Source organism: Carcharhinus amblyrhynchos, chromosome 10 (genome assembly GCF_965287045.1).
Source record: "Carcharhinus amblyrhynchos chromosome 10, sCarAmb.v2.hapA, whole genome shotgun sequence".
NCBI classification, from domain to species: Eukaryota; Metazoa; Chordata; class Chondrichthyes; order Carcharhiniformes; family Carcharhinidae; genus Carcharhinus; species Carcharhinus amblyrhynchos.
Window position 1 is genome coordinate 90835446 of NC_137333.1, and position 27960 is coordinate 90863405.

The 27960-nt window shown below is 40.8% G+C and overlaps 1 protein-coding gene across 3 annotated transcripts in view; it reads right to left on the minus strand.

Annotated features, from left to right (window-relative positions):
* The window catches only part of ube3a (ubiquitin protein ligase E3A), a 59180-nt gene that overhangs the window by 6118 nt on the left and 25102 nt on the right, over positions 1-27960 (minus strand). For 2 of the 3 annotated variants that reach the window (XM_080197596.1, XM_080197597.1), the window contains 7 exons: positions 25387-25700; positions 18147-19393; positions 12250-12394; positions 9095-9300; positions 8471-8635; positions 6943-7098; positions 6761-6834 (listed from right to left, as the gene is read on the minus strand). In XM_080197596.1, the coding sequence (XP_080053722.1) occupies positions 6761-6834; positions 6943-7098; positions 8471-8635; positions 9095-9300; positions 12250-12394; positions 18147-19393; positions 25387-25700 (2307 nt within the window). The remainder of the gene's footprint in view (positions 1-6760; positions 6835-6942; positions 7099-8470; positions 8636-9094; positions 9301-12249; positions 12395-18146; positions 19394-25386; positions 25701-27960) is intronic. The other variant, XM_080197598.1, reaches the window with a different exon arrangement.

The window sequence follows — 27960 nt, forward strand, 5'->3', positions numbered from 1 at the left end:
TCTGGCTTTTTCTTTAAATGTCTGGATGTGAGCACACCAGCATTTATTACTCATTTCTACTTGCTCCTGGGAAGGTGGTGCTGAGCTGCTGCCTTCTTGAGCCACTGTAGTCCAAGTGATGTAGCGACAGCCACTGTGCTATCAGGGAGAGAGCTCCAGTGAAAACAAAGGGATGGTGATACTGTTCCAAGTCAGGATGACGTGTGATTGGGAGGCAAACTTTGTTCTCTCATCTGCTGTGGGGTAATCACCTCCTAGAACCTTCAGATATCAGTCTCCAGCTTACTTCTTTCACTCTTCAGAATCCAAGCTTGCTGACTTACTTTTTAGATTTTGGTGTTTTTCTGAACGATGAGCTATGGCCCTTCAATATGGATTCTCAATTAAAAAACACTGCAGGTCACTTGCTAAATGCACAATTTTGTCATAATCGTTAATCCTTTGTTCGTTATGTATTAGCTGCACCCAAAACATGAAATGAAAACACAAGTTGAACTGCAGAAATCAAATCCAGTGTATAATTGATAGACACACTGATGAGATTAAAGTCATTATTTTCCAGTTCATGATTTGCTTTGTGATCTTTGCGCACTTCAACTTTCTTAAACTAGGGAAGATGATGCCTACTGGCATTATCTCTAGATTATTAATCCAGGAACTCAGCTGGGGACCCGGGTTTGAATCCCGCCACAGCGGATAGTGGAATTTGAATTCAATAATAAAAAAGTATCTGGAATTAGGAATCTACCTATGACCATGAAATCATTGTCAATTGTTGTCAAAACTCACCCGGTTCATTAATGTCCTTTAGGGAAGAAATTCTGCTGTCTTTACCCAGTCTGGCCTACATGTTACTCCAGAGCCACAGCAATGCAGTGGACTCTTTACTGTCCTCTGAAATGGCCTAGCAACCCACTCAGCTCAAGGGAAACTAGGGATAAACGTTTGGCCAGCCAGCGATGCCCATGTCCCATGACTGAATAAAAAAACTCGATGTAGAATTTAGTACTTTGTTAAATAGTTTAGAAAGGTCATATGATCAAATTAGCATTTATAGTCAGGTGCACAGCACAGGAAAAGGCCTTTTGACCAGCACAGTGGAGATGAGACAAAGACAAACCGTCTAACTATTCTAATCCCAACTTCCAGCACTTGGCCCAATGCCATGTATGTTCTGGCATTGCAATTACACACAAATATTCATGAGTTACATGCGTCTCTGCCTCCACCAACCTTTCAACAGTGAGTCTGAGGCTCCCACCGCCCTTTGGTGAAAGGTTTCCCTCACATTTCCTCTAAACCTCTTGCCCCTTACCTTAAGTTTATGCCCCCTAGTCAGTGATCCTTTCACCAAGAGGAAATGTTTCTTCTTGACTACTCAATCCATGCCTCTCAATTTTATACATCTCAATCCTGTATACCCCCAGTCTCTGCTCCAAGGAAAACAATCCCAGTCTATCCAACCTCTCTTCGTAACCAAAACTCTCCAGCCCAGGCAACATCCTGGCAAGTCTCCTCTACACCCTTTCCAAATAATATCACATCCCTCCTATAGCAGTAACAGTAGTTCGCACTGCTCTCTCACAGCACCAGGGACCCGGGTTCAATTCCCGGCTTGGTCACCGTTTGTGTGGAGTCTGTACATTCTCCCACGTGTGCGTGGATTTCTTCTACGTGCTCTGGTTTCCTCCCACAGTCTGGAAAACATACTGGTTAGGTGCACTGGCCATGCTAAATTCTCCCTCAGTGTACCCAAACAGATGCCAGAGTGCGGCGACTAGGGGATATTCAAAGTAACTTCATTAGAGTTAAGGTCAGCCTACTTGTGACACAAATAAACAAACGTTAACGTGGATTCCACACAATACTGCGGCCCGACCAACATTTTATATAGTTTCAGCACAACTTCGCTGCTCTTAAACTCTATGCCTCGATGAATGAAGGCAAGAGTACCTTATGCCATCTTAACCACTAACGTGTAAATGCACACCAACGTTCCTCTGATCCTAGGTGCTTTCCCACCGTTCATGTATTCCCTTGTCTTGCTTGTCCTGCCCAAGTGCATCACCTTGACACTTATTCAGTTGCTACCGATCAGCCTGCATTTATCCTCCTTTAATCGAAGGTTATCCTCACTATTTACCACCCCATTACTTTTCGTATCCGCAAACTTACTGATCAACCTTCCTACATTCAAGTATAAATCATTTATATAAACCACAAGCAGCATGGGCCCCAACAGTGCTCCCTGCAGGACTCCACTGGACAGTCTCCCAGTTAGAAAAACACCTCGGCCATGACCCTCTGCTTTCAGCCACTCAGACAATTCTGGATCCAATGTGCCAAATTTCCTTGGATCATGTAGACTCTTACCTTCGCTATCTATCTCCCTCTCCCATGGTCTTATCAAAAGCCTCACTGAAGTCCAAACAGACATCAACAAATGTATTTCCCTCATCTACACACTCAATCATCTCTTCAAAAAATTCAATCAGGTTAGTTAGACATGACTTCCGCTTGAAACCATGCTGACTGTTCTCGATTAATCCGTCTCTCAGAAGAAGAATTAAACTGCATTTTAAAAATTGTTTACAATAGCTTCCCCACCACTGAAGTCCAGCATTTTTCCTGTGAAGAGGGGAAATTATTGCCAGCACCCCTGCTATACCCCTTCCACCACCGCTCCCTCAACAGCCTGGGACACACATTGCACCTGAGCCTGGAGATATATCTACTTCAAAGCCTGTCACACCACTCAGAACCTCCCCTCTGTTTACGTTAGTTTATTTAATTATATCACACTGTTTGGAGTTTGCACGTTCTTTCCATCTGTGCGCATTTCGTTCAGGTGCTCTGGTTTCCTCCCACAATCCAAAGGTGCGTGGATTAGGTTGACAGGCAGGCCAAATTGCATCTTAGTGTTGGGGGGGCGGGGGCTAGCTAGGGTAAATGCATGCGGTTATGGGGATAGGACCTGGGTGGGATTGTGGTTTTGTTGCAGACTCGATGGGCCAAATGGCCACCTTTTGCACATAGGGATTCTATGATCCAGTCCTTCTCATGTTTTTATACCCATGTTGTTTCTCTTACTAAGGAGCATGGAAACAAAGTATTCATTTAGGACTGCCCACGTCCACCGGCTCCTCTCAGAAATGACCACTTATTTATTGTTGTAATTTGGAAAATTCTTTATTTTCATTGTATCACAGTTCTTCTCCCGGATTTCTAAACCCAGATTGTATCAATGTTCACTAGTGAGAGAGACAAAGTATTCATTTAAAACCTGACCTATGTCCTATGACATTGCAACACATGGAAAAAAAACTTTTGTATTCAAATTCTTAGACATTTACCAAAACAAATATTCGAATAAAGCTTGTTCGGTTGTACAACAGTTTAAACTGTGTTTTTTATGTTTAATTTTTAAATACACATGATCATCAATTTATATTGAGGCCAAGAGAGGAACAACAGTTCTCACTGCAGCCCTGTCAAACTTCAATTAATTCAGTGGCTTTTTTTCCTGCAACAATAGAAAAACAATGAATTCAGTCTGTCTCAAAACGTTAAAGACAGATTTTGAAACTTGGGCCCAAGCCATGAAGTGCATCACAAGGTCAAATTTCTTCCTATTTTTGACTTTTCTTATTTGTTGGCAGTCATTTTTGTTGCTGCATAGGAATAAAAACAAGTACCCGGTCAGATTTTGTCGCAGCGAGCAGCTTTGCTGCATGCTTATGGTTTGAAATTATTTATCCATAATGCTGCTGGAAGTGCAAGTTGATAACGACACAGCAAGGGTTGCAAGGCATCTGGGACCTTGACAAACAATGAAATAATACATCTCATTGTATGCCACGGTGCAGAGGGACCTGGGGGTCCTTGTGCACGAATTGCAAAAACCCAGTCTGCAGGTGCAGCAGGTGATCAAGAAGGCAAATGGAATGTTGGCCTTTATAGCGAGGGGGATAGAATATAAAAGTAGGGAGGTCTTGCTGTAACTGTACAGGGTACTGGTGAGGCCGCAGCTGGAGTACTGTGTGCAGTTTTGGTCACTGCACTTGCGGAAGGATATATTGGCCTTGGAGGGAGCGCAGAGAAGGTTCACTAGGCTGATACCGGAGATGAGGGGGTTAGCCTATGAAGAGAGATTGAATAGACTGGGTCTGTACTCGTTGGGAGTTTAGAAGGCTGACAGGGATCTTATAGAGACATAAGATAATGAAGGAGATAGATAGGGTAGAGGTAGAGAGATTCTTCCCACTTAGAAAGGATAGCAGGACTAGAGGGCACAGCCTCAAAATCAGGAGGGGAGCAGTTTAGATCAGAGTTGAGGAGGAACTTCTTCACTCAAAGGGTGGTGAATCTCTGGAATTCTCTGCCCATTGAAGTGGTGGAGGCTACCTCGCTAAATATATTTAAGTCACAGGTAGATAGGTTTCTGATAGACAAGGGAATTAAGGGTTATGGGGAGAAAGTGGGAAAGTGGAACTGATCCACTTCAGACCAGCCATGATCTTATTGAATGGCGAGGCAGGCTTGAAGGGCTAGATGGCCTACTCCTGCTCCTATTTCTTATGTTCTTATTAACCAATGAGATTAAAGGTTTGAGACACAAGTGAAGGATGAGTTAGAGTTGGTACAAGAGAAATGAAAAGATAGGACAGTACCAAAAAAAAGACTGGAGGAAAATTTGGCATTTTTTATAATCTTCAGACATTTAATTATTCATTTTCTGCACAACATGGAAGTATTGGCAATCACTAACAATTCCCAACCAAAAGAGAAAATGCTGGAAAATCTCAGCAGGTCTGTCAGCATCCTTAAGGAAAGGAGCTGATGTTTTGAGTCTGGGTGACCCTTTGTCAAAGCTTTTTTACTAACTATTCTCATGTTGTTGAGAGGACTCATTGGTGCCAAGGCCAGTGTTTATTGCCAATCCCAATTTCTCAAGATGGCGGCAGTGAGCTGTGTTCTTGAACCGCTACAGTCTATGTGGCGCAAGTAGCTCCATTGTGTGATTAGGAGTGTTTCAGGATTCTGACTCAGCAATATTGAAGCAATGGGATGTCAATCATGTGGGCTACTTTGTTTTAGATGGTATTGAATTCTTAAATGTTGTTGGAGCTGTAGGCATCTGGGCAAGTGGGGACTTTCACACGAGTCATGCTTTGTAAATGGTGGGCAGGCTGGTAGCAAGTTACTGATCACAAAATCCTCAGCCCTTGAATTACCAGTGTATCCCTCAATACTAGTCAATGATAACCCCCAGGACATTTATGGTGGGCATGCTGTCAAACTTAGGGAAATGCCTTCTCTTGTTTTAGATAGTCATTGTCCAGCACTTGCATAGCAGAGATGTTACTTGCTATATGTGAGCCCAAGTCTGAATACTGTCCAGGTTTTAATGTGGGGATGGACAGCTTCATTATCTGAGTTATGAATGGTACCAAATACCATGCAGCGATCAGTGAACATCCTTACTTCTAATTTTATAATGAAAGCTCAGGTATGAAGCAGCTGAAATTGGTAGGTTCTAGGATATTGTCTTGAAGATCTGATTTATTACTGTCATATGTATTAGTACAGTGAAAAGTATTGTTTCTTGCATGCTATACGGACAAAGCATACCACTCATAGAGAAGGAAAGGAAAGGGTGCAGAATGTATAACCTCACAACCATAGCTAGGGTGTGGAGAAAGATCAACTTAATGAAGTAGGTCCATTCAAAAGTCTGATGGCAGTGGGGAAGAAGCTGTTTTTGAGTTGTTGGTATGTGACCGCAGACTTTTGAATTCCTGCAGCAATCTCCTAGGGCTTAGATTGACACTACTCACGTTGATAATTAGTAAACTTGAATACTGTAGCACGTTTAATGAGCAAACATAGCAACTTCATTAAATGCATGGAGAGGTCAAGGGAGAAATGCATTTTTCTTGAACGAGGAAATGACTCGAATCAGCCAGCAACGTGGATTTCCTGGGTTATCTCTGCCTTGCTACAGTTAACTGGCTGACTTGCACATCACTATGGCATGTGCTGTCCAGATGCTGTTATTTTTCTTTAGCAAGCCTGACTCACACATCTTTTGAAAGTTTATGGCACGGCACTGGGTGAGCCTCGATATTTGGAAAAGGGCCCAACATGGAAATGTTTGAAAATCACTGACTCAGAATAACATCATTGTTTGAATTTTGTAATCAATGTGTTAAACAAATGGTGACCTACTCGCCACCCCAATGCCAGCAATTTGTAATGAAACAGATGATTCGACTTCTGGATTGAGTCATGAGATCTATACGCAGAAGTGGTTTCCTATAGGGCAAAATGAAATAAGGGCGATATAGTGGCACAGTGGTTAGCATTGCTTTCTCACAGTACCAGGGACGCAGGTTCCATTCCAGCCTTGGGTCACTGTCTGTGTACAGTTTGCACATTCTCCCCATGTCTGCGTGGGTTTCCTCATACAATCCAAAGATGTGCAAGTTAGATTGATGTTAAATTGTCCCTTAGTGTCAGGGTGATGAGCGAGGTAAATATGTGAGGTTGCAGGAATAGGGCATGGGTGGGATTATGGTCGGCACTGAGTCAATGGGCTGAATGGCTTCCTACTGCACTGTAGAGATTCTATGAGGTCAGTGGCACTAAAACAGATAAGAAATCTGCCAAAAGATACAAATATTGGAGGTACAGTTCAATGGTGAAGAAAATTGCTGCAAGGTTAAATTAAAAAACTACAAACATAAAAATTCTGCCATACCTTACGATACGAGAGTCCTTGGCGTATCCACCATCATATTCTGTGGTATCTTCAAGTGCTTGAAAATCTAGATTCTAAATTTGAGAAATCTCTCTTTATTATCAACTTTAGTAACATAAAAGTTCATTGTCTCTAATCCAGCAAGTTGAAGATGAGAGAGAAGGAATTTAATACTGATTTACCGGACTTCCACAGACTAGCAGCTCAATTTCCTCTGGTCGGAATAAATACTTTAGTGGTGACTCGTTGGTAACCATGTGGAAACCTCTTCTAAAGGCTCTAAACTGCTTTTCTACGGATTTGTTGAGAATATAATCTGTATAAAGGTCAACAAATTCCTGTTTGGTATAAAACAAAATAATTAGACTGACATTGAATGCCAAATGGATGCAACCATCAATATAACTTCATGATTCACTTCCATTTCTACTGTAAATAGTGGCTCATCCTCTTGACATTTTCTATCAACTCAGGAATTTGAAGTCTCTAATCTTACGCAATCCACATCGAATTCATGTGTTTATTTTTGTCCACTGACTGGGACTGTTCTCGTGTTGCATCTTTTTACAGTAACATCCTTAAATTTGAAACGTATTCGGTAAGCTAGGCAAAATTTACTATGCTGGGCTACAAAACTGAAGTGGTTCACTGGATTTTCATTAATTCAAAATGGGAAGCTACGGTCATCCAAGAATAGGTAGTTATTAGGAATGTTGCAGATTTCAGCTATGTTAAGCTGACACACAGGGCAAAGCAGCAAAGTACCATTTACCCACAGATCACCCATGACATTGATCAAATATAGGGGGAAAGGACAAATTGCTTCCCATTTATTTCTCACTCTCTGGCTCTTTGTTCTCCTGAATTGCCACTTATCTTGCAACATCCATTTAAAAAAACTTCACCCTCCCTGGGCTTGAAACTTCACAGATTGCCTGAGCTGGATTGCCACTCTGCTGCTAGTTTCTTAGCTCAAGATCCAACCCATCCTCCTGACTCAGGCCGGGCATGAACTGTGTAGGGCAGCCCCTTCCCAAGGGCTTCATTCAAGAGCTGGAGAGTTGGGTTTAAGAAAGCCAAGGCTCTGTTTACACGGCAATAACTGCCATAAAGGAGTTAAGACTAAAAGGTCAGGGTAATTGCCCAATAGAACTTTGAACTTCCCAGGCAATCCTTACTTGGGTACACCTTAGCCCTCACCCCCCAATACACCCACATGCGTTTATGATGCCTGAGCATGGAAGCTATGGGCCATTACTTCTAACTTGCCCTTACCCCTGTAGCATTTCCATCCAAGACTTTTTTTCATTCTGCAAGTCTCTTCTCTACCCCTTTCTAGCCATCCTCCTTTTCTCATTTACCCTGATTGTTATTTTCATTTTTTAAAGAACAAATCCAGCCAAATGACAAGGTGGCAGCCATTATATGTCAGGTCAAAGTTGAGTTATGCGAAATGCCTTTAAGACCTCCTATAATAAACGAGACGATAAAAAGAGGGTCTTGAAAGGGATAAATGGGGAGGCATAGGTCAGTGCTTTATAATAGAGGCGTTATACGCAGTGCTAAGATAGATCCCACAAAGAAGATCTCAGACCAACCTTATTTTACCCGATGTAGGAATCACATCATGACCTGAACACGAAATTGCCCTGCCTCCCTGTATTCCTTATTTCCTTTAACTTCAAACTTTTGGGATTGATCCTGAATTACCTTTCTGTTTTCATTTGTCACTGGAATCTGATCGCCATTCTCCCTTAAATTACACATCATTGGAGTTCCAAACAAGTCAGTCTGTGATATCTGGAAAGTAATCATCATGTCATCCTCTACGCTGCCATCATAGTCAGTAAGTTCTTTTAAACTCTGATGCAGGACCTAAGAAAGAAATCATTCATTATATATGACTTTTCGTTGTAGTTGATCTCACTCAAAAAGTTAAAGCACTATTTATAGCAGTGTAGTATACAGAGACTGGATTAAGATGATTTTGGTAAAGCTTAGTGCTGAATGCCAAAATCAGCATGTGAAGTACAGTCAATGTTCAACTTGGAAGTTGTTCAAGTCAAATGATCTATTAATTTGAATCAAAGTCATGCAAAAATATCTTATAATCAAATTGCTTTATCCCAACTAATACCTAATCGAACAAAAATTGACAACGTGCTTCCCTATTCCTACTTCTCCCACCTCTGCACATTAAAGGAATCAGACATAAAACTAAGGGAAACTCAGTCTGTGCTGCTGAGGAAAAATGCTCTATAACCTTCAGTGGTGATCATACAGCTTTTTTTAAAAATCAGTTTAAAAAAATTTAACTTAATGCTTGTACGTTACCGGGTGAGAGTCTTCTAGGTCACGGAAGGTTCCCTTTTTGCCCAACAGTTTTCTGTAAACGACCATAGGAAAATGCACATCCAGTATACAGTTGTTGTAAATGGCCAAGCCAAGAACTATGCCAATTAGAGTAAACTGTCCCTCAGTCTCAAATGAGGAAGTGTTGAACCAGAACAATTTTGTAGATTCATCATATGTGAACATTCCTGCGGAAAGAGATATAGGAGCACAAAAAAAAAAGCTTTTTACACTTGGAAAAGTTAATTGAGCCATGGAATGGTGAGACATGGGCTCAATTTGTCATTCCAGTAGAAAACATGCTGTGTAGAGAAGCCACTTACTACAAGGGAGAAAGTTAGCTGGGTAACCAACTAGCTCTGATTAGTCCATTAATTAACTGTGGTCTTACTATGATGTGTGTAGGTTCATTTTGGTAGGAAGAATGAGGAGGCAATATATTTTAAATAGCGTAAGTTTAACAAGTGTGCAGAAAATAAGAGCTAGGTGAGTTTTTGAAGGTCAATTTTGAGAAGGCAGTTAATACAAATTTGGGATCCTTAGCTTTATTAATGGAAGCAAAGAACAAAGCAAGGAAGTTCCACTAAACCTTTTGGTTAGAGTCAGAATAGCAGAGAGAAACAGGCCCTTCGGACCCACCTGTGTATGCCACCCAGTTTTTAAATGCTAAGCTAGTTCCCAATTGCCCACATTTTGCCCATACCCCTCTGAACCCATCTTACCCATGTAACTATGTAAATGCTGTTTACAAGACAAAATTATAGCCACCTCTACCAGCTTGTTCCAGACACTCACCACCCTCTGTATGAAAGAATTGCCCCTCTGGACTCTTTTGTATCCCTTCCCTCTCAGCTTAAACCTATGCCCTCTAGTTTTAGACTCCTGCAAAAGATGTTGACTATCTACCTCATTCTATGTCTCATTGTTTTATAGACCTCTAAGATTGCCCATAAGCCTCCCATGCACGAAAGAAAAAAAGTCCCAGTCCATCCAGCCTCTCTTTATAATTTCAAAGCATAAAGTCTCAGTAACATCAAAATGAATCTTTTAATGCTGGTTAGGTGTCAGACATGCTCAATTTTGGGCAACACAAAAAAAAACTTAGCAGCAAGGACAAGTTGGGCCGAAGGCCATGCTTCCATGCTGTAAACCTCAATGACTATGATACATTAGGAAGATGGTCAAGGCCTTGGAGGGGGAAGCTCAAATTTTGAAATATGGGATTAATAGGTTTTATCAATTTAAAAAATAAATTTACTAGAATGGTACTAGCGAAGAACAACTTCAGTTATGCCCGAAGACCAGAGAAACAGGGGTTGTTTCCGTGGAGTAGAGAATACTAAGAGGATATTTTACAAAGTGTTTAAAATCATACATGATTTTGTTTCAGCAAGGTTAAGTGCGTTTCCAGTGGCAGAAGGGTCAGTAACCAGCTAACAGATTTAAGGTGATGGACGAAACAACCAGATGACTTTTTTTTAAAACACAACTAATTGTTGTGACCTGGAATACATAGTCTGAAAGTAGAGAGTGAAAGAATCAACAACAGTAACTTACAAACATTTAATCAATTCCTATTTGAAGGGGGGAGAAGTGGGGTTGTTGAAACAATAGGGCAGGAAGGCTAATAGTTCCATAAAGAGCCAACACAGGCACACTAAGCAAATGACCTCCACTTGCATTACCTTGTTTTATGATTCATTGTTAAATCTCAACTTTTGTATTTGAGAATGAAACCCAACATTCTGTTAACTTAATTATTGACTTACCAACCAAAGGTGTTGCTTTTAGGGTTTGTAAACCTGAACCCCCAAATTCCTCTGCTCTCTATCATCTGTTCCTTCTCCCATTTAATGTGTAATTCTCACTGACATTTTGAATTGAAGGAAATGACATTTTACTTTCACTGACTATGAATTCTGCTTGTTACTTATTTTGCCTATTTCGATATCTCAGCAAGATCCTCTTGTAGCTTCCTTCGGTCCTCAGAATTAGGTACCAGGCTTCCTACTTCATCATCTGCAAATTTAGACACTTCTTTAGCCTAGATTACTGTACTAGTGAACAGAAAATAGTCCCCATACTGAACAAAAGAGGAATATTACTACCCTTTTCTACTCTCAAGAAACTGCCTTTGGCTTTTAAGCAGATTCTTCCTTTCCAACTGGTTTTAAATCCAGTTAGGCTAATTTTAATTAATTACCCTTTGTCTAGATATCAAAAGATTTCAAATTTAAAGATTAAAACATTTCTCCCATAAATGTCAAATGAATTAGCCTATAATTATTCAGATCGACTTTTCTGGAAAATTAATACTAATTGGTTCGCTGGTATACACCCAGTCTCAGAATGAGCCAAGAAATATAATCTCAGGCCTGAGCTATTTTCACCCCATTTGTCTTAGGTTCTCTAACATATCCAGTCAGATCCCAGCACTTTGCTTGCCTTTACAGTTTAGCTGACTTTCAGTTACTGGAGGGAAAACAGGAACTGGAAATCACGTTAATAGCATATTAGCGATTCAACTGCCAATAAAACACTACTATATTCAAAAATTAACATTTGATTATTTATCTTCCACTAGGAAATACTTATTTTTGCAAGCTATGGTGTTTGCACTTAGTAGGGGGAAAGTATGCTAGAAAAGATCCTTAGCACCTTGCTTCTATGTGTAGCAAGCTGTGATTGTTGTTCATAGAAAAAAATTAATCCTGTGAAGGCGACTATCACTCTCCTCTAAACCTGTCCTTCTCTCCTCCTGAACCTATCGTCAATGCAAATGAAAATTCTACGAGGGCCTCTGCAACTGTTTTACCCATGATTATTGTGAAGTGATATTCACTCAGCTGAGCCCAATCATTCCCTCATTTGATGCCCAAATATAGATACTTCCATCAGCAGTCACTAAATAAGAACTAGGAGCAAAGACCTTGGATGACTTTCCTCTGGATAAAGAGGCCAACTGTTGATTCCACTACAGCTAGCTGAAGACAGCACACAAGAGTTGAACTTGGGGCCTTCTTGGTCTAAATGACTCAGTTATACACCTTTAGCTATTAGGGCCATACGGGTAACTTTTTAAGTAGCTATATAGTCAGCATGCCAAAATTGGAGCACGACTAAACTGGAAGCCATACCAATGTCAGGATTGAAGATTTCTTCCACGACAAGTTGAAAAAACTCTTTGGAAACGCCTCCTTCATCCACACCTTGCTCGCCTTCAAATTCTACATATAGCTGTTTCTTCAGGTCTGCAGGATTTTCCATGGCAATCATCTCCAGCTTTACAAACAGTTGAACATTGATGGATTAGCATTTTACCTCTGGTATCAGACCATACCCACTTCAAAATACTCCACATTTGATCATTTGTGCACATTGTGAAAATACAAGTTTGAGCCAATCACTTAGTTTCTAAAAAGTATTCTCAGTTTATCAGGTACACAAGTCCATCACTGAAGCAAGTTTGATGCATAGGTGCATTTGGAGCCAGATTGGCAAAAAGAAAAGCAATTATGATTCTGTTAACAATCACAAGCCTAGTAAATTTAGAACTGGTGCAAATGAAAATGCTTATAGTGGATTTATGCAGATGGTGCCACATTTGAAGCTTTGGTGGCATAACTGACTTTTCAGTGGGAGTTTAAAAGCGAGCCATCACCAGCCTTCTCGGATTTTTGATATTACTCATTCTACTGCCTTTAGTTTAAAACGGGGAAAGCAACTTACAACTGGAGATGGGGTTAGGCGGACAGCATTGGGAAATCTTAAAACGTTCATAGCCAGATTACGGGAGGCATGGTGATACAATGATTAGCACTGCTGCTTCGCAGCACCAGGGTACAGTTCTGGCCTCCAGTGACTGTATGTGGAGTTTGCATGTTCTCCCTGTGTCTACATGGGTTTCCTCTGGGTGCTCCAATTTCCTCCCATAGTCCAAAGATGTGCGGGTTAGGTTGATTGGCCATGCTAAATTGACGTTATTGTCAAGAGGACTAACATGGTAAATATTTGGGTTACGGGGATAGGGCCTGGGTGGGATTGTCGGTGGTACAGGCTTGATGGGCCGAACAGCCTCCTTCTGCACGATAGGGATTCTATGATTATGACTTGAGTACAGGCATTTTTCCCCTCCCTTCCTTGTGAAGGCCATTTAGCAGTTAATGCCTTAAAATCTTTAATTGGATTCCACCACGATTCAAACAGGATTATTGCATCGCGTATTGCTGCAGTTCATTCACTAGTTTTAGTTAGTGCTCAACCATACAGCTCATGAGAAATGAGATATCAAACTCTCTAAGGTGACAGATTCAGAAAATATTTTATGAACAGTTTCATTAGATAAATGTTAATATTAATCAAAGACCTATGCAAATCAGAATCATGCCTCACCCTATTTGTTTACACAACATGGGTTTAGCTGCTCTGAGGGCAAGAGCCATGGAACATGGGACAAAATGTGCGCTAATAGCAGGACCACAGCTCAGTTGGTAACAGTCCTGCAGCAGTCAGAAGGTTGTGGGTTCAAATCCATTTCCAGGTATCGAGCACACAGATCAAGATCGACACTCCAGTACTGCACTGCTGACGGTGTCATCTTTCCTTTGAGATGTTAAATTGAGGCCCAGTCTGACCCTCGCAAGTGGACCTTCAATGATCAGATGACAATTTCAAAAATAAACAGGGGAGTTATCCCTGACGCCTTGGCCAATATTTATCCCACAATATTACAAACCAGATTAAGTTTGTAGGAGTGCGTATACAAATTCCTGTGTCACAATGGTGACTACACTTCAAAAGCACTCTGTGGGCTTTATGTGCTTTGAGTTGTCTGGCATTACATAAATGCACGCATTTCTTTCTCAATTAACTAAGTTTCACTTACTATGATGAGATTAAACTCAACCTGACTGAAAGGAGGATTAAAGACAAAACAGTGGCTTATGAGTGATCAAAAAATTCCCAAGACGATCATCAAGGGGCAAAAGTAAGGTGTTTGCTACATTTGTGATAGGAATACTTAATCAGTTAGCTGGAAAAAATATGAACACTGCCATTTGATTAAGGTAGCATGAAAAGAAATCTATACATTACTGCTGCAGACTGCATGCACAAAGAATTGCACAAATTGGTTAAAATGCAAAGTTTGAGTGCATGAGAAGTTGTGAGATTCATTCTAAAGATTTTTGCCAGTTTTGTATTTGGCTCATCAGCAATTCATTTGGCTCTTTGCCTCTTTCCGCTTTCCACTCCAGGTGTCATTTTATCTATTTCTCTTTTGCTTCACCTGCTCTTCAGTGAATGAAGTCAGCTAGCCACGGAGAGGCAAAAATAGGAGGAGAATGATTTAAAGCACAGAAACAGAACTAAACAAGAGAGTATTAGCAGTAGAAGAGGACCATTTGAAAATAGCTCCTCGAAACAGACAATAAATGGCCATCGCTACCAAAATATCACACCAATGCAAAATACACACATGCACGGTCCTAACTCAGGGATCTAGTCCGACGTGACAAAGGCACACCTAAACCAGTTGATCCTGCAAGGCCCACCTAATATCTGGGGAATTTGGGCAAGTTCTCCCAATTATGGCCCCTCAGACTCAAGCAATAGTTGCAGATTGCATTCCATGCTACTCAGTCATGATACGTAGGTGCCTGTCCCACTGGCAGAACAGACTTGCCATAGGTAGCAGCACAGTGGTATACAGTGGGGAGTAGTTCTTGAAGTTCTCAACATTTACTTCAGACCTCACAAAGTTTCATAGCATCAGGCCAAATAGGGGCAAAGGAATCTCTTGTGGACTACAGCTACCAGACTTTATGTCCTGGAAGTTTAGGACCGGACATTGTCAGATTTGGGGGTTTTATAGACTTTGGGTCACGAAAATAAAGCAGCAGCATGAAGTACTTTGCAGACCAATTTAAAATTGCTATCCAGGGCAGTAGCTTCAAATGCAGATGGTTTTCAGGATGCCAAGAAAGGGGTTGGTACCTGCACCACCTAACACCCTCGTTCAGCTGATAAGTCAGCACTCACTCCTCCAAGTTAACCACCACTTGGAAGCAAGGAAAAATAAGTTATTCTGGGTAGGGGGCTTCAATGTCCATCACCAAGACAGGCTCAGTAGCTGACGAGCTCTGAAGGTCATACTGACCAGAGTGAGCTTGCAGCAATTGGTGAAAAACAAAATGAAGGGAAAAACTTACATCTTCACCTCGATGATCACAGATGCATCTGTCCACAACAGCACTAGAAATGGCAAAGGTTCTCCACTAGCTGGAGGCATACTGGACAAAGATGATGATGGTTGGCTGTGGTATGATCTCAGCCCCAAGACTTGCTGTAGGAGATCGTCAGGGCAGTGTTCTCAGCCCAACCACCTTCAGCTATTTCACCAATCACCTTCCCTCTAACAACACCAGAAGAGTGGATGCTCACTGACGACATCAGAAAGCACAGTTCCGTTTGCAACTCCCGAGACACTGAAGCAGTCAGTTTAGCTCAATTGGCTGGATAGCGATGCCAACAATGCTGGTTTAATTCTTGTATTCAGGAAGGCCTGCCTTCTCAATCTTGCCCTTCACCCGAGGTGTGGTGACCCTCAGGTTAAATCATCACTAGTTAGGTCTCCCCCTCAAAAGTGGAGATCAGCCTATGGCCATCTGGGGCTATGTCAACTTTACCTTTCATGCAAGATCTGGATAACATTCATACTTGGATTGATAAGTGGAATTTTCGCCACTTGCTTGGATGAGTGCAGCTTCAAAACTAAGGAAGCTCAACATCAGAGAAGAAAGTGCCAATCAAGCAAGTTACTATCACCATCGAAAACATCTACTTCCTCTGCTAATTACAGGAGCATGCAGCAAGTAACAAAGACTTCGTTCACAGCACCTTCCAAACCAACCACCTAGAAAGACAAGAACATCAGATGCATGGGAACTCTACCATCTCCCACATTTTATTTCAAGTCATACAACATCCTGACTTGGAACCACATATCATTCCTTCATTGTTATTAGGTAGTGGATTCCAGAATTTTCACCCAACAGTTTCATGTAAACCCAACAGTACACTGACTGCAACCGTTCGGGATGGATTTCACAAACCTCTCAACAGCAACTTAGAATGGGCAGTAAGTACAGGCCTTGCGAGTGACATCTACACCCTGTGAATCAATAAACCTAGCTAGAAAGTTAGCTGGGAACAGGTTTTTTACAACATGCCTTGAAATTACAAAGCACATTAACAATTGTAATCTTTGAGGACAGTGTTAGAAATATAGGTTTCCCATGTCTTTGCATTACAGTCAAAGCATCACAAAATGTAACAAATTATGGCCAATTGTTAAAAGTCAATAATATACTTTAAAACTATCATAAGAATCCTTGGTCAGTATCACCTTTCGACACTGACTGCTTCTCTTTCCCATGTCTTCCCACCCTCCAAAGAGAACTCAAGTTATTAACCATTTGCAAATCTGATTTGTGAAGAATGCCAGAAATGTTACACAGGATGTCTCATGAGTTGTCGTCAATTCCACAGCAATTAAAACCACGTTAAGTGAAGACTGGGCTGTTGTGAAGAGATCCCACAAGGTCGACTTCAATAATGACTGGTCATTCAGGAAAATTCCAGTATTTTCATGGTGATCAGTCTGTGATTATGTTTTTCACTTGTGGATAGGACTCAGCATCACTGCAAATCACATTATTCCTTCCTCATTCCCAACATCCTTTGTTGTGAGCTGCCTACTTAACCACTGCAGTCAATGCAGTGCATGTGCCTGAGAACTGTAAAAAAAGAAATCAACACAAACTAAATTCACCGAAGCAAACTGTATGGGTGCTGGGAAAACATCACCCATTCTTTGCCCTGGTGGACAGAATAGGTAGTGGGAAGAGTGCCAGCACATGGGGAGGGAGGGCCTTTGAGCATGCATACCAGAGGGAACAAGTGCACGTGTATGGCAGAGGAGACAAGTGGCACAAGAGGGCGCGCATTTCAGAAAGGTCCAGCATGCAAATGAGAGCAGGCTTGAAGAATACATGCAAACACATTCCAGAGAGATTGAGTGAGCGAGATTGTACTTGGGCACAAGAGCGCGAGCCAAAGCAAAGCCAGTCATTTGCTACCATCTCCCAAAATGGGCTACAGGAAAACACACTGCTTCCACTGTAACAGCATGCAAACAAAAATTGTACCAATTATGATTTCATCATACTGGAGTGTCCATATGTTTGGTCTCCAATGGAGCAAAGCATTTAAGCGCTGTACCAAATGGCATCACACTAGCTGTTAACTACATGCTTACGACACAAACTGATTCAGATCTCCCGAGTTTGGTATTGTTGTATGAATCACACCTCCCGGTAACTTAAGAGTCAGCAATCTTTTTGTGTGAACTTAGATTGAGCACCTTTCTCAGCTAATTGACTGTTTGGTGGCCCCAGATCTTGCCTCGAGGTGTACTTTACAGAAAATGAATACCTTGTCAAAGAAAAAGAGGCCTGTATATTGACGTAGAACTGAAAAAGACCAGCAGCTAAATTAGTACGTAAACTGAAACTGGGCCCTTCCTGGTCTTCATGCTAGTTTGACCAGCATTTGAGTATCAAATGATTAGATGCGGAGTTGTATGTGCATTAAAAATAATTGCTCATCTTGGCAAAAACAGAAAGATACATTTCTCCCACCACAAATCCAAGTTTAATTTAGGAATGCACTTCATTTCACAAGTAAATCACTTGAAGTTTAGCCAGAATTCAATCAAATTCAATTGAGGTTATGAGGATTCCTCAGTTGTATAGATAAAGCAGAATCACGATCAACTTTTTGCTATTACTCTCCTGGGACATGGAGGTTTGGCATGAAGCACCTTACAAAACAAAAAATACCTTCTGTTCTAGGAAGACAGATTTGTTTCCCATATTAATTGTAGCAAAAATCATTTGTATCCCTTTGTTGAATTCAAAAAACTCCACTGATTTCTGCAGGAATGGCTCACATAGCACATTACAAATAAACTTACCCGAACAAGTGCATCATCAATGATATGGTCACGTCGGACTTTAAGTCTAAGATAAGGGTTCAGTTGTTGGCCCTGTACTAGGCTGTAGAGGACAGTGATTCGGCGCTCGCTGTACATGCGTATCCTGTTGTCATAGTAAAGTCCCAAGTTCTTGGTTACAGCATTCAGAATGAAGGGACAGGTCATAAAGGAGAATTTATTTTCTGTCTCTACTTTGAAGAAAGTGTAGTCTTTGTCCATTTCTAGTACATCATTTAGTGGTTCATTAATAAAGTCTTCAAAAGAGACAAGTGGCTTTCGGCAATCAATTGTTTTCACTCCCAACTCCGTCTCGAGGGGATCCACCCGGGGTCCTTTTTTATTTCTCCGTTCTTCACCCAATAGTTCCTGCAAAGTAATCTCGCTGGATTCGGCAACTGGTTCGTCTTCCTCCTCCTCGTTGTGCCCCGTGTCCACATCGCCTGCAATAATGTTTGCATAGTGCACTATTTTTAAGCATTTTGTAGCAGCAACAACAGCATCATCATCATTCACCAGATTTCGACTACTGAATTCATTACTTATGACCCTGTACGTAATGAGCTGCTGAAAGGTTTCCACCATCCGACGGATCTGGTCTGCAGTGTATTTTGACCACAGTCGAATCAATTTGGCTTGAGCTGGGAGGGGTAGCTTGCTCATTGCTTTGCAAAACAGTGGAAGAGCCATTTCCAGATATTCAGGACTATGAAGATTGCTGTTCTCCATGACTATAATGAATAAGTTTAGATAGTTAGGATCCCTTGAATACACATTATGATAAGTCAAATCACATTCCACGTTTGGTGACAAGTACACCAATGCATTAAGAAAAGCTGTTTCTATCTTCTCATTGGAAAGCAATTTGTTATAGACCCGTCTGACTGCATCAACATCAATTGATATTTCATCAGGTCCAAGTTTATGAACGTTGTTGTCTCTTGTCTGCGTGCCCCCAAAGGAGCTTCTTGATGAAGAAGCTTCTGCATCATCCATGGACCCCGCTGAAGCAGCTTTTTCTTCCTCATCTTCATCTTTGTCCTCATCCTTTCCCTGTAGGGATTTCAGCTCTTCCTTAGTATGCTGCTTTGCCTTTCGGAAGCTCTGCACCAATGCATCCGCACTAGAAAAAACTCTACCAATGACACGTATCAGTGGAGAGTAGTCTTCACGCTCTCCACACAGATCCAAGATTTCATACACCTTTTCCTCAGTCAGGTAATTCACATCTACATTCGAAACACAATGGGAAAGATGGTTATCATTATTATTAAAGTACTTAGAGTAATCTGAAACAGATTCATTCCTTAAGTTTGTTTTGAGCATTATTCCAGAATAATTTATAAAGCTGCCTCTCAGTGGCACCATCACTGCACTAAATAACACACTTTACAGACAGTTGGATAGAAGAAACAAACAGTTGGTTTAATTAAGATATATATTTCTCACATTTAGTATACATGGAATATATTTCACACAAGGCAAATTCCTGATCTTGGTCCATTATCAGATGATTTCTCAAAGGGAGGAAAAACATTGAAAACAAAAGGAAGAGGATAATTTCTTGTGGATATTACAACAGCAATTATACAGCAGCAAGAGTGACCCAGGCGCATTTCACTTGCATATTCTGCAAATTAGAGCCAGAGGAGAGAAAAACAAGTTCTCTTCCACAAAATGGATGTCTCAACGGAAATGACTTTAGTAAATTAAGATGTACTATGTAAAAACAATTACAGCAAGTGCACATTGAAAAATATTCCCCGATGCATATTCGGATGTGTCAAATCAGTAGAATTTCCTAGAGTGGTCAATTAAATGATAAAACAGCTTGGATGAAAAATAAGTTAAGTGCTTCAATTCAGAGTGAAATCATGTTAATTTGTGGGACTCTTACCAAAAAATAGAATATCTGCTCAAAAAGAGGGAACTTGTGAAAAGTTCAGATAACAGAGGAAAATAAATTCTCTCTGGAAAGCCAAAGTAAAGAATGCTGGATGATGATGATGGCAGGCCCATCAGTATCTGAAGAAACAGAGTTGACATCTCACATTGAGAAACCATGGTTAGCATTCTGAAACAGTTGATGCCAGGAATATGAATCTTTTTCAGATGCTGATGAGCATACATTTCCAACATTTGTGCTCCCAATTTTTTTATAAAGTTCCATCAGGAAGTATGCCTCCAAGGCGCAATGCTGACAATTCCCACTTTAGTCTGAAATCTAAGTCTGAAATGGGGAGGGGGGGGGGGGCGGAATAAAATAGAATATATACACCAAGGTTCTAGAAAAGCCTCTTGATGCCTTAAATTTGCCATTTCATTCCAGTCCACTTCACTCTTTTTTTAAAGTAAATTTGCCATTTTTATGTTGCTTCTTTCATTTCTTTGAAAAAATGTTACTGTAATACTGTGATTCCCTCATTAGTAATAACAGCTTCACTCACTTTTAACATTTAATAAAAGTCCAACACTAGCGTCAACAAAAACATAATGGATTAAAATGAAGCCAACTGTTGGATGTAAGCATTCTGCAGAAACTGTGGGTTTAGCTATTAAACAAAACTCTGTCAATTTAGTATGGAATCGTTCAGATCCTGTGAATTCCAGGTGTGGAGAGAGTATCGGCCTTTAACATCAAGGTAGCATTTTACAGAGCGTGGCACCAAGGAGCCCTAGCAAAACTGAACTCAGTGGGAAGCAGGGGAAAGCCTGGCACTGATGATCATAGAATCCTTAGAGCGCAGGAGGCTATTTGGCCCATCAAGTCTGCACTGATGCTCAGTATCCAATCCAGGCCCTCACCTACGCCCCATCCCCGTAACTCTATGTGTTTACCATGGCTAATCCACACACCTTTGGACTGTGGGAGAAAACCAGAGCACCTAGATGAAACCCATGCAGATACCAGGAGAACACACAAACTCCACAGTCACCCAAGGTCAGAACGGAACCCGGGTCCCTGGCCGTGAGGCAGCAGCACTAACCAAAGTGCCTCCGTGCTGCTCAAATTTGGTGGTCAGAGATCAAACATCTCAATTACAAGTTAACTTAACCCCTGACTCCCAAAAGTCTGACCACCATCTACAAGGCTCTAGTCAGGAATGAGATGAAATACTCTTCACTTGGTTGGATGAGTGCAGCTCCAAAAACACTCAAGAATTGTGACATCATTCAGCACAAAGCAACCCACTTAATTGCTATCTTCTGCAAACATTCAATCTCTCCACTACCAATGAATAGCGGCAGCCGTGTATACCATCTATAAGATGGGCTGCAGACTCATCAAGCGTCCTTAGGTAACACCTTCCATTTCCACGACCACACCTTCTAGAAGGAAAAGGGCAGCAGATACTTGGGAACACCACCACCTGGAGTTTCCCTTCCAAGTCACTCACTATCCTCACTTGGAATGATATCAATTCTTCACTGTTGTTGGGTTGAAATCCTGGAACTTCCTCCCTAACAGCACAGGGTGTACTGATACCTCAAGGACTGCAGCGCTTTAAGGTCGCAGCTCACCACCACTGTCTGAAGGGCAGCTACAGATGGGCAATAAATGCTGGCCTAGCCAGCGAAGCTAATACCCCATAAATTAATTCAAAAAGGTTGATCAGGAACTGAAGTGAGTCACTGATTTATACATAAGCGCAGTTGCACAATGCAAATTCCCACAAACAAAAATGAGATGAATGGTCAGTTAGCCCCTTCCTATTGGTTTTGGGTAATGACCAGAGCTAGAGAGTACTCTGTTTTTCTCCGAATAGTGCTAAGGGTTTGTTTATAATCTGTGCAAGCCAATCAGTCCCACGTTCAATCTCAATCCAAAGACAGCATCCCCAAATGGAGTAGCACCATCTCAGTATGGCACTGGACTGTCAGCCTAAATTAATTGCTCAATCCTAGGAAGGGGCTTGAATCCTCATTCTTCAAACTTGAGATTGCTACCTCTGAATCAAGGTTGGTGTGTGCTCAAAACATATACTCTTGATGTGTCCAAGTCACACCCTCATTCAGACTAGGGAGCTTCATTCTACCTTGCAAGTACGTGAAGCTGATATGAACCTATAATCTCCATTGTGAACGGTCTTCTTGATGGGCAAAAGTTTTCCAAAAAATTCTTATAAATTATCAGGAAAAAAATATGCAAAGTGTAACAGTTGTAGATGTAGTGTATTTAAGTGCAAGTACAAAATTTAAAGTTAAAAGGCTATGGCAGTGTAAGCACTGGGCAATTTTTAACTGTCTTTCAGATTATGCAACAAAGATTTTCAAGTTAATACAGACAAATGCAGTGCAGAAATAATGTAGGGAATGTTTGCCTAATGTTAGGGAACCTTAACAGGGAGACACAGTGGTTAGCACACTGTCACACAGTACCAGGTCCCTGGGTTCAATTCCGGCCACGGCTGTGGAGTTTGCACATGGTCCCTGTGTTTGCATGCGTTTCCTCCGGGTGCTTAGGTTTTTTCCCCACAGCTGAATGATGTGCAGTTTAGATTTACTGGCCATGCTAAATAGTTGGGGGGACTAGCAGGGTAAATATATGGGGAGAGAACCTAGGTAAGATGGTCTTTTGGAGAGATAGTGCAGACCAGGTGGACCAAATGGCCTCCTTCTGCACTATAGAGATTCTATGACTGATTCCCTTACAGTGGGCTCATTTGTGGGTTTGAAAGTATGAAATAAATTTAATGCAATGACTGCCTGGGTTAATCAGATAAAGCATAATGTTTCTTCCAAAATTTACTCAGTCATGATGAGGTTGGAAGTCAGTATCCAAAAGATACAGGGTTGTTAAGCAATTTGGAAACTACATTTGTGACATCTAAAGAAATGGTGAAACACTTGTTATCAAAACCCATTACCAAATCTGCTATGTTTTAAAGTTGCTGAGCTGAGAACTTGGTTTACAAATACACTTCAGAATTATTGCCATTTTTAGTACTCTTGTTTATAGTACCATTTAAGAAGATAAAAAGCCATGCCAAGTGAATGCTCACAATGTGTGTGCTTTAAAAATAACTTCATTATAGAGAGAAGAATAATAAAGTGCTTTATTTAAGCCGACCTCGTGTTAGCATCCAATGCCATGAATCCCTCTCACTTTCCCTCCACCCCCATCCAAGATGGAGGTGGACAAACCAAGTGATTGCACACAAACTATTGATCCATGTTGAAAAGTCAATATTTTTACCCTGATATGTACATAATTCAATTGTAAGACCATAAGACATAGGAGTAGAACTAGGCCACTTGGCCTACCAAGTCTGCTCCACACTTCAATCAGGGCTGATATTTTTCTCATTCTTATTATCCCTGATCCCCTTATTAATCAAGAACCTCTCTCTCTCTGTCTTCAACGATCTGGCCGCCATAGGCTTCTGTGGCCAAGAGTTCCACAGATTCACCACACTCTGGCTGAAGAAATTCCCCCTCGTCTGTTTTAAAGGATCGTTCCTTTAGCCTGAGGTTGTGCCTCTGGTTCGAGTTTTTTCTACTAGTGGAAACATCCTCTCCAAATTCACTTTATCCAGGCCTCGCAGTATCCTGTAAGTTTCAAAAAGGTCGCCCCTCATTCTTCTAAACTCCGAGTACAAACCAGAAATAACTGTTCCTCATATGACAAGCTCTTTATTATGTTTGGAATTTCAAGGCTACTAGCCAAAGGACCTTGCTGGAACACAATGGGTCACTACATGGAAACAAATACTGAGGTGCATCTTACATTATAAAAATAAAAAATGAATGCAATGGTTCCCAATTACCTCAGCGCTGATTGAAACGAAGGTCCATCGTATTTGCCAGGCCCTTTACTAAAAACATACTGTGTTAGCCCCACGTAACTTGTGGACAAACAATAACCCGCATTCATATAATGGCTTTAACATAGTAAAATATCCCAAGATTTGTCACAGGACCATTATCAAACAACATTTGAAGACCAGGCCACAGAGAGCTACTGAGGCAGATGACCAAAAACTTGGTCAAAAAGGTGGATTCTCAGGAGCTTCATGAAGGAAGGGGGCAAAGTAGAGATGGAGAAATTAAGACAGGGAATTAGAGTGCTTAGAACCTAGCAGTTGATGATGTGGCTGTCAAGTGTGTAATGATTAGAATATACTGCTTCCTAGTTAATGATACATCAGGTTTGACTATTGGTATGTAGAATAACAGTGTCTGCTTTGGTGCTCCCATCAGATCCAACTGTTTCCAAACTTGCTCAGGTATTACATCTGGGACAACTGCCAATAGTGATACAATGCACTCATTCTCTGTAAAAAAAACTGAACATATACAGGTAAGTTTTCACTTTGTAGGTATGTAAGCAAGGACTTGAATTGGCCATCCTGGATGCCTCTCGTCTTGCTCCTGCTGCGACAGTGTTAATTCCTATCCTCAATCCATGGCAGCTTCCAAGTCTGCAACTGCTTTTCAGAACTTTACTAGGTTAATTACATTCTGTATTCATACTTAGTTTTGACTTTCTCTAAGAATTATCTCAAGGTCATTTCCTTCTTAAAATTTATCATCATTTGTTTGGTTACTATTTGTGGTTTAGGTTTAAAACCCTGGCTTGAACCACGATCAATAAATCAGATTCTTACCCTCCCCAAAGTACTCCTTTCCACTTAAATGGATATTAGAGTTTATTAAGTGAAGTTCCTAAGCTTGCTGTATGATCATTCAGGTACTCGCACGAGTGGAATCATAGAATACACAGCCAAGAAAGAGTTTATTCGGCCAACCAATCCATGCTGGCAATTATGCTTCATTCGAGTTTCCTTTCATCCTTCCTAATCTAACTTGATCAGCACAAGCTCTACTCTCTTCTCCCTCCTGTGTTAATCTAGCCTGCTCTTAGGACATCCATACTACTTGCTTCAACCAATCCCTGTGCATAAGTTCCACATTTTCATGACTCCGAGTACTCTCCATCACCTGATGTAGAGCAATGATCCGAAAGCTCGTGATTCCAAATAAACCTGTGGGACTTAAACCTGGTGTTGAGAGACTCTCTCTGGGTAAAAACATTTCTATTAAATTCACTACTTGATTTTTTTGGTGACTATCTTATATTGATGGTCTCTAGCTTTGTTGTTGTCCACAAATGGAAACATTACTGGGTCTACGTTATGAAAAGCATTCAGACTTCTGAAGATCTTTATAGGGTCACCATACGTCATGGTAAATGATCATCTACTATATATCTAAGACTCACCTTTAAAATCTTCTCTTTGGGCCTGCATCTCTCGCTTATTTACTTTTGTTTCCGAACAACAGATGATGCTGTGGGAGCTCTTTGTGCTGTTTTCCACATAGGCAGTGCTGGTTCCTTTCTTGGAAGGATGAGGATCACAGAGTTTTGCATTAATCTTAAAAAGCTCAAGGGCCTTTATGGCCGCTGCATTGTTATCCATACGGAGGAAACTTGGACAGGAAGCACAAAACTCATTCGTGCAGGCCTCATTTCCACAGCCCTCAGTTAACTGGTGGTAGTAGCGTTCTATTAGATGCTTTGCAGCTGCTCGCTTCCTGTGGCAAACATTCAAAATAGTAGGCAGAGGGATTAGTACAGCCTTCAAATACCAAGCTCAGTGCAGTATGAGCGCAGCAATGTTTCATTTAAACACCTTGCATAATATATTATTGAGGCAGAATGTTCAACTCTGCTCTTCCCCTCTGTACTTGCGCTACCTGCACAACTTTTCTAACAAGGCTCTTGTGTGAAAGAAAAACTGGAGAGAAAGAACAGAATGGAAGCTCCTGTTCCCAAGGGTAGACGAAAATTGATTTAGCATCCTTTTGCACTAAGTAGAATTGCAATTACTTTACAATACAATGAATTAGTTCTACTAAGGCATTAGTAGAACTTAATTTGTATGTACAATGACAATGTGTACCAGCAGAGACTTGTTGTGGAACGTAGCATTTAAATAAAATATTACGATGCCTCAATTTGTCCTAGTTCCCACTTTCCTCACTTGTTGCGAGGTTGAGGTTTTTAAATGAAACATTGCACAGACACATGGGGAATCCCATTAGATTTCATTCTTGGGGATCAAAGACACAAAGACAATGATTCCCCAAACCATGCACTGGTGATTATAACTTTGTATTGGGTAGTGTCAAAAACATTCCTTTAAAAGCACCTCCAAAGGTCAGAGCAGCTGAAACAATTTCTTAATGAGGTTAAGTGTGGCATTATTTTGTTCTCACATCCTCAGAACTTCACGTGTAAATCCCACTTACTGCAACTGTATACAATGTCACATACTCAAGCATGCATCAACAAAACCTACAAGAATTTACAAATGCAAGAGACACAGAACTCAAAATGCTGATCATTAGATAGAAACACAATGACAAACCTAAGGTGAGCAACACGTTGCTTAAAATTTTGAAGAGCTTGATTTGAAAAGGGAGAAGGAAAATGTCTGAAGGTGTTGTGTTCTTATAGGGACAAAGCTGAACCACTAGACAAATGTGCAAATGTCCTTCATCCATGATTTTCTACTACTGGAAGGAGAAATTACTGTATAAAGAAAATTGGCAAATACCTATTCAACTCATTTTTAGCCTTTCAGAAACAAATTAGCCTACAATCTTTACTCTGGCCCAAATGAATTCAAAACCTTGAGACAATTTGTCCACAGCAGAAATTAAATATTAAACCTAGTAAGGGATTTATGATAGAAATTCCCAGGCTTTTTGGATAGTTTGGCTATTTTCTGTTTCCTCTTTCTTTTAAATTGGCTAGTGAGCTTTTAACAGACACAACTTTTTTTTTTAAACGACATATGCTTTCTTCAAAACAAAAATTAAATTGGTCAAGTCACACAAAAAGCAGTTTCAACTCCCCAAAAAACACATCCATCCGTTATGCTTACTATTCAATAATTTCAGTAATTTAATTATTGTGATGATACTATGCTATTTTGATATATTTTGTGCAGGGTGTGTTTTCTTTAGGAGACAGTGTTTTGTGACAAAAGTCAATTTGCCTGAAAAACATGCCACAGATGATAAGAATGCAGGCTAATAACCTATTTTAGTTAGGGATGTGTTTCCTTGCAGAGTTAATGAACCTTTTGTTCATTTAAGTTCTCCTGAGATTTCAAACCAGGTATACAGAGTCATGTGGATAATGGGAGTAACTAAGCTTGCAATGCCTGGAGAAAGCAGTGTCCGTCTCTCTCCGAAGAAACCTCAACAGCTCCAAGGCTGATAACATAAGTCACAGCAAATATGCCTGTGTTTTGTTAGCTAATTTTAAAGGGGGAGTTTAAGTCTGTAAGAGGAACATTGCTCGAATTGGAACTCAGCAACAAGTTAGCTGTTAGGAGTTGTATTTTGCCATGCTTAAATATTGTTTAATTGTTAAAGGTCAAGTTAATTCGTTAAACTGTGTTAAATAAGGTTTGCTTTATTTCCAAAAAATACCCTGCAATTTCAAATATTTGATAATGTACGGTGTGTTTGTCCCCATCCATGTTGTGAATGTTAAATCACCCATGCAAATTAGCATCGGCAGTAGCACTGAGTTCAACCACAATCTGCAACCTCATGGTCCAATATATCCCCCACTCTACCACTTCCAAAAAGCTAAGGATCAACCCTAGCTCAAGAGTGCAGAAGAACATGTCATGAGCAGCACCAGGCTTATCTAAAAATGAGGTGCCAACCTGAAGAAGTTACACCGCAGGTCATATTCAAATTCACATCTGGAGATTCAAGATGGATCCTGAGGGGCACAATGCACAAATCTCTGGAGAAGGGAGGAGGGAAAAGAAGT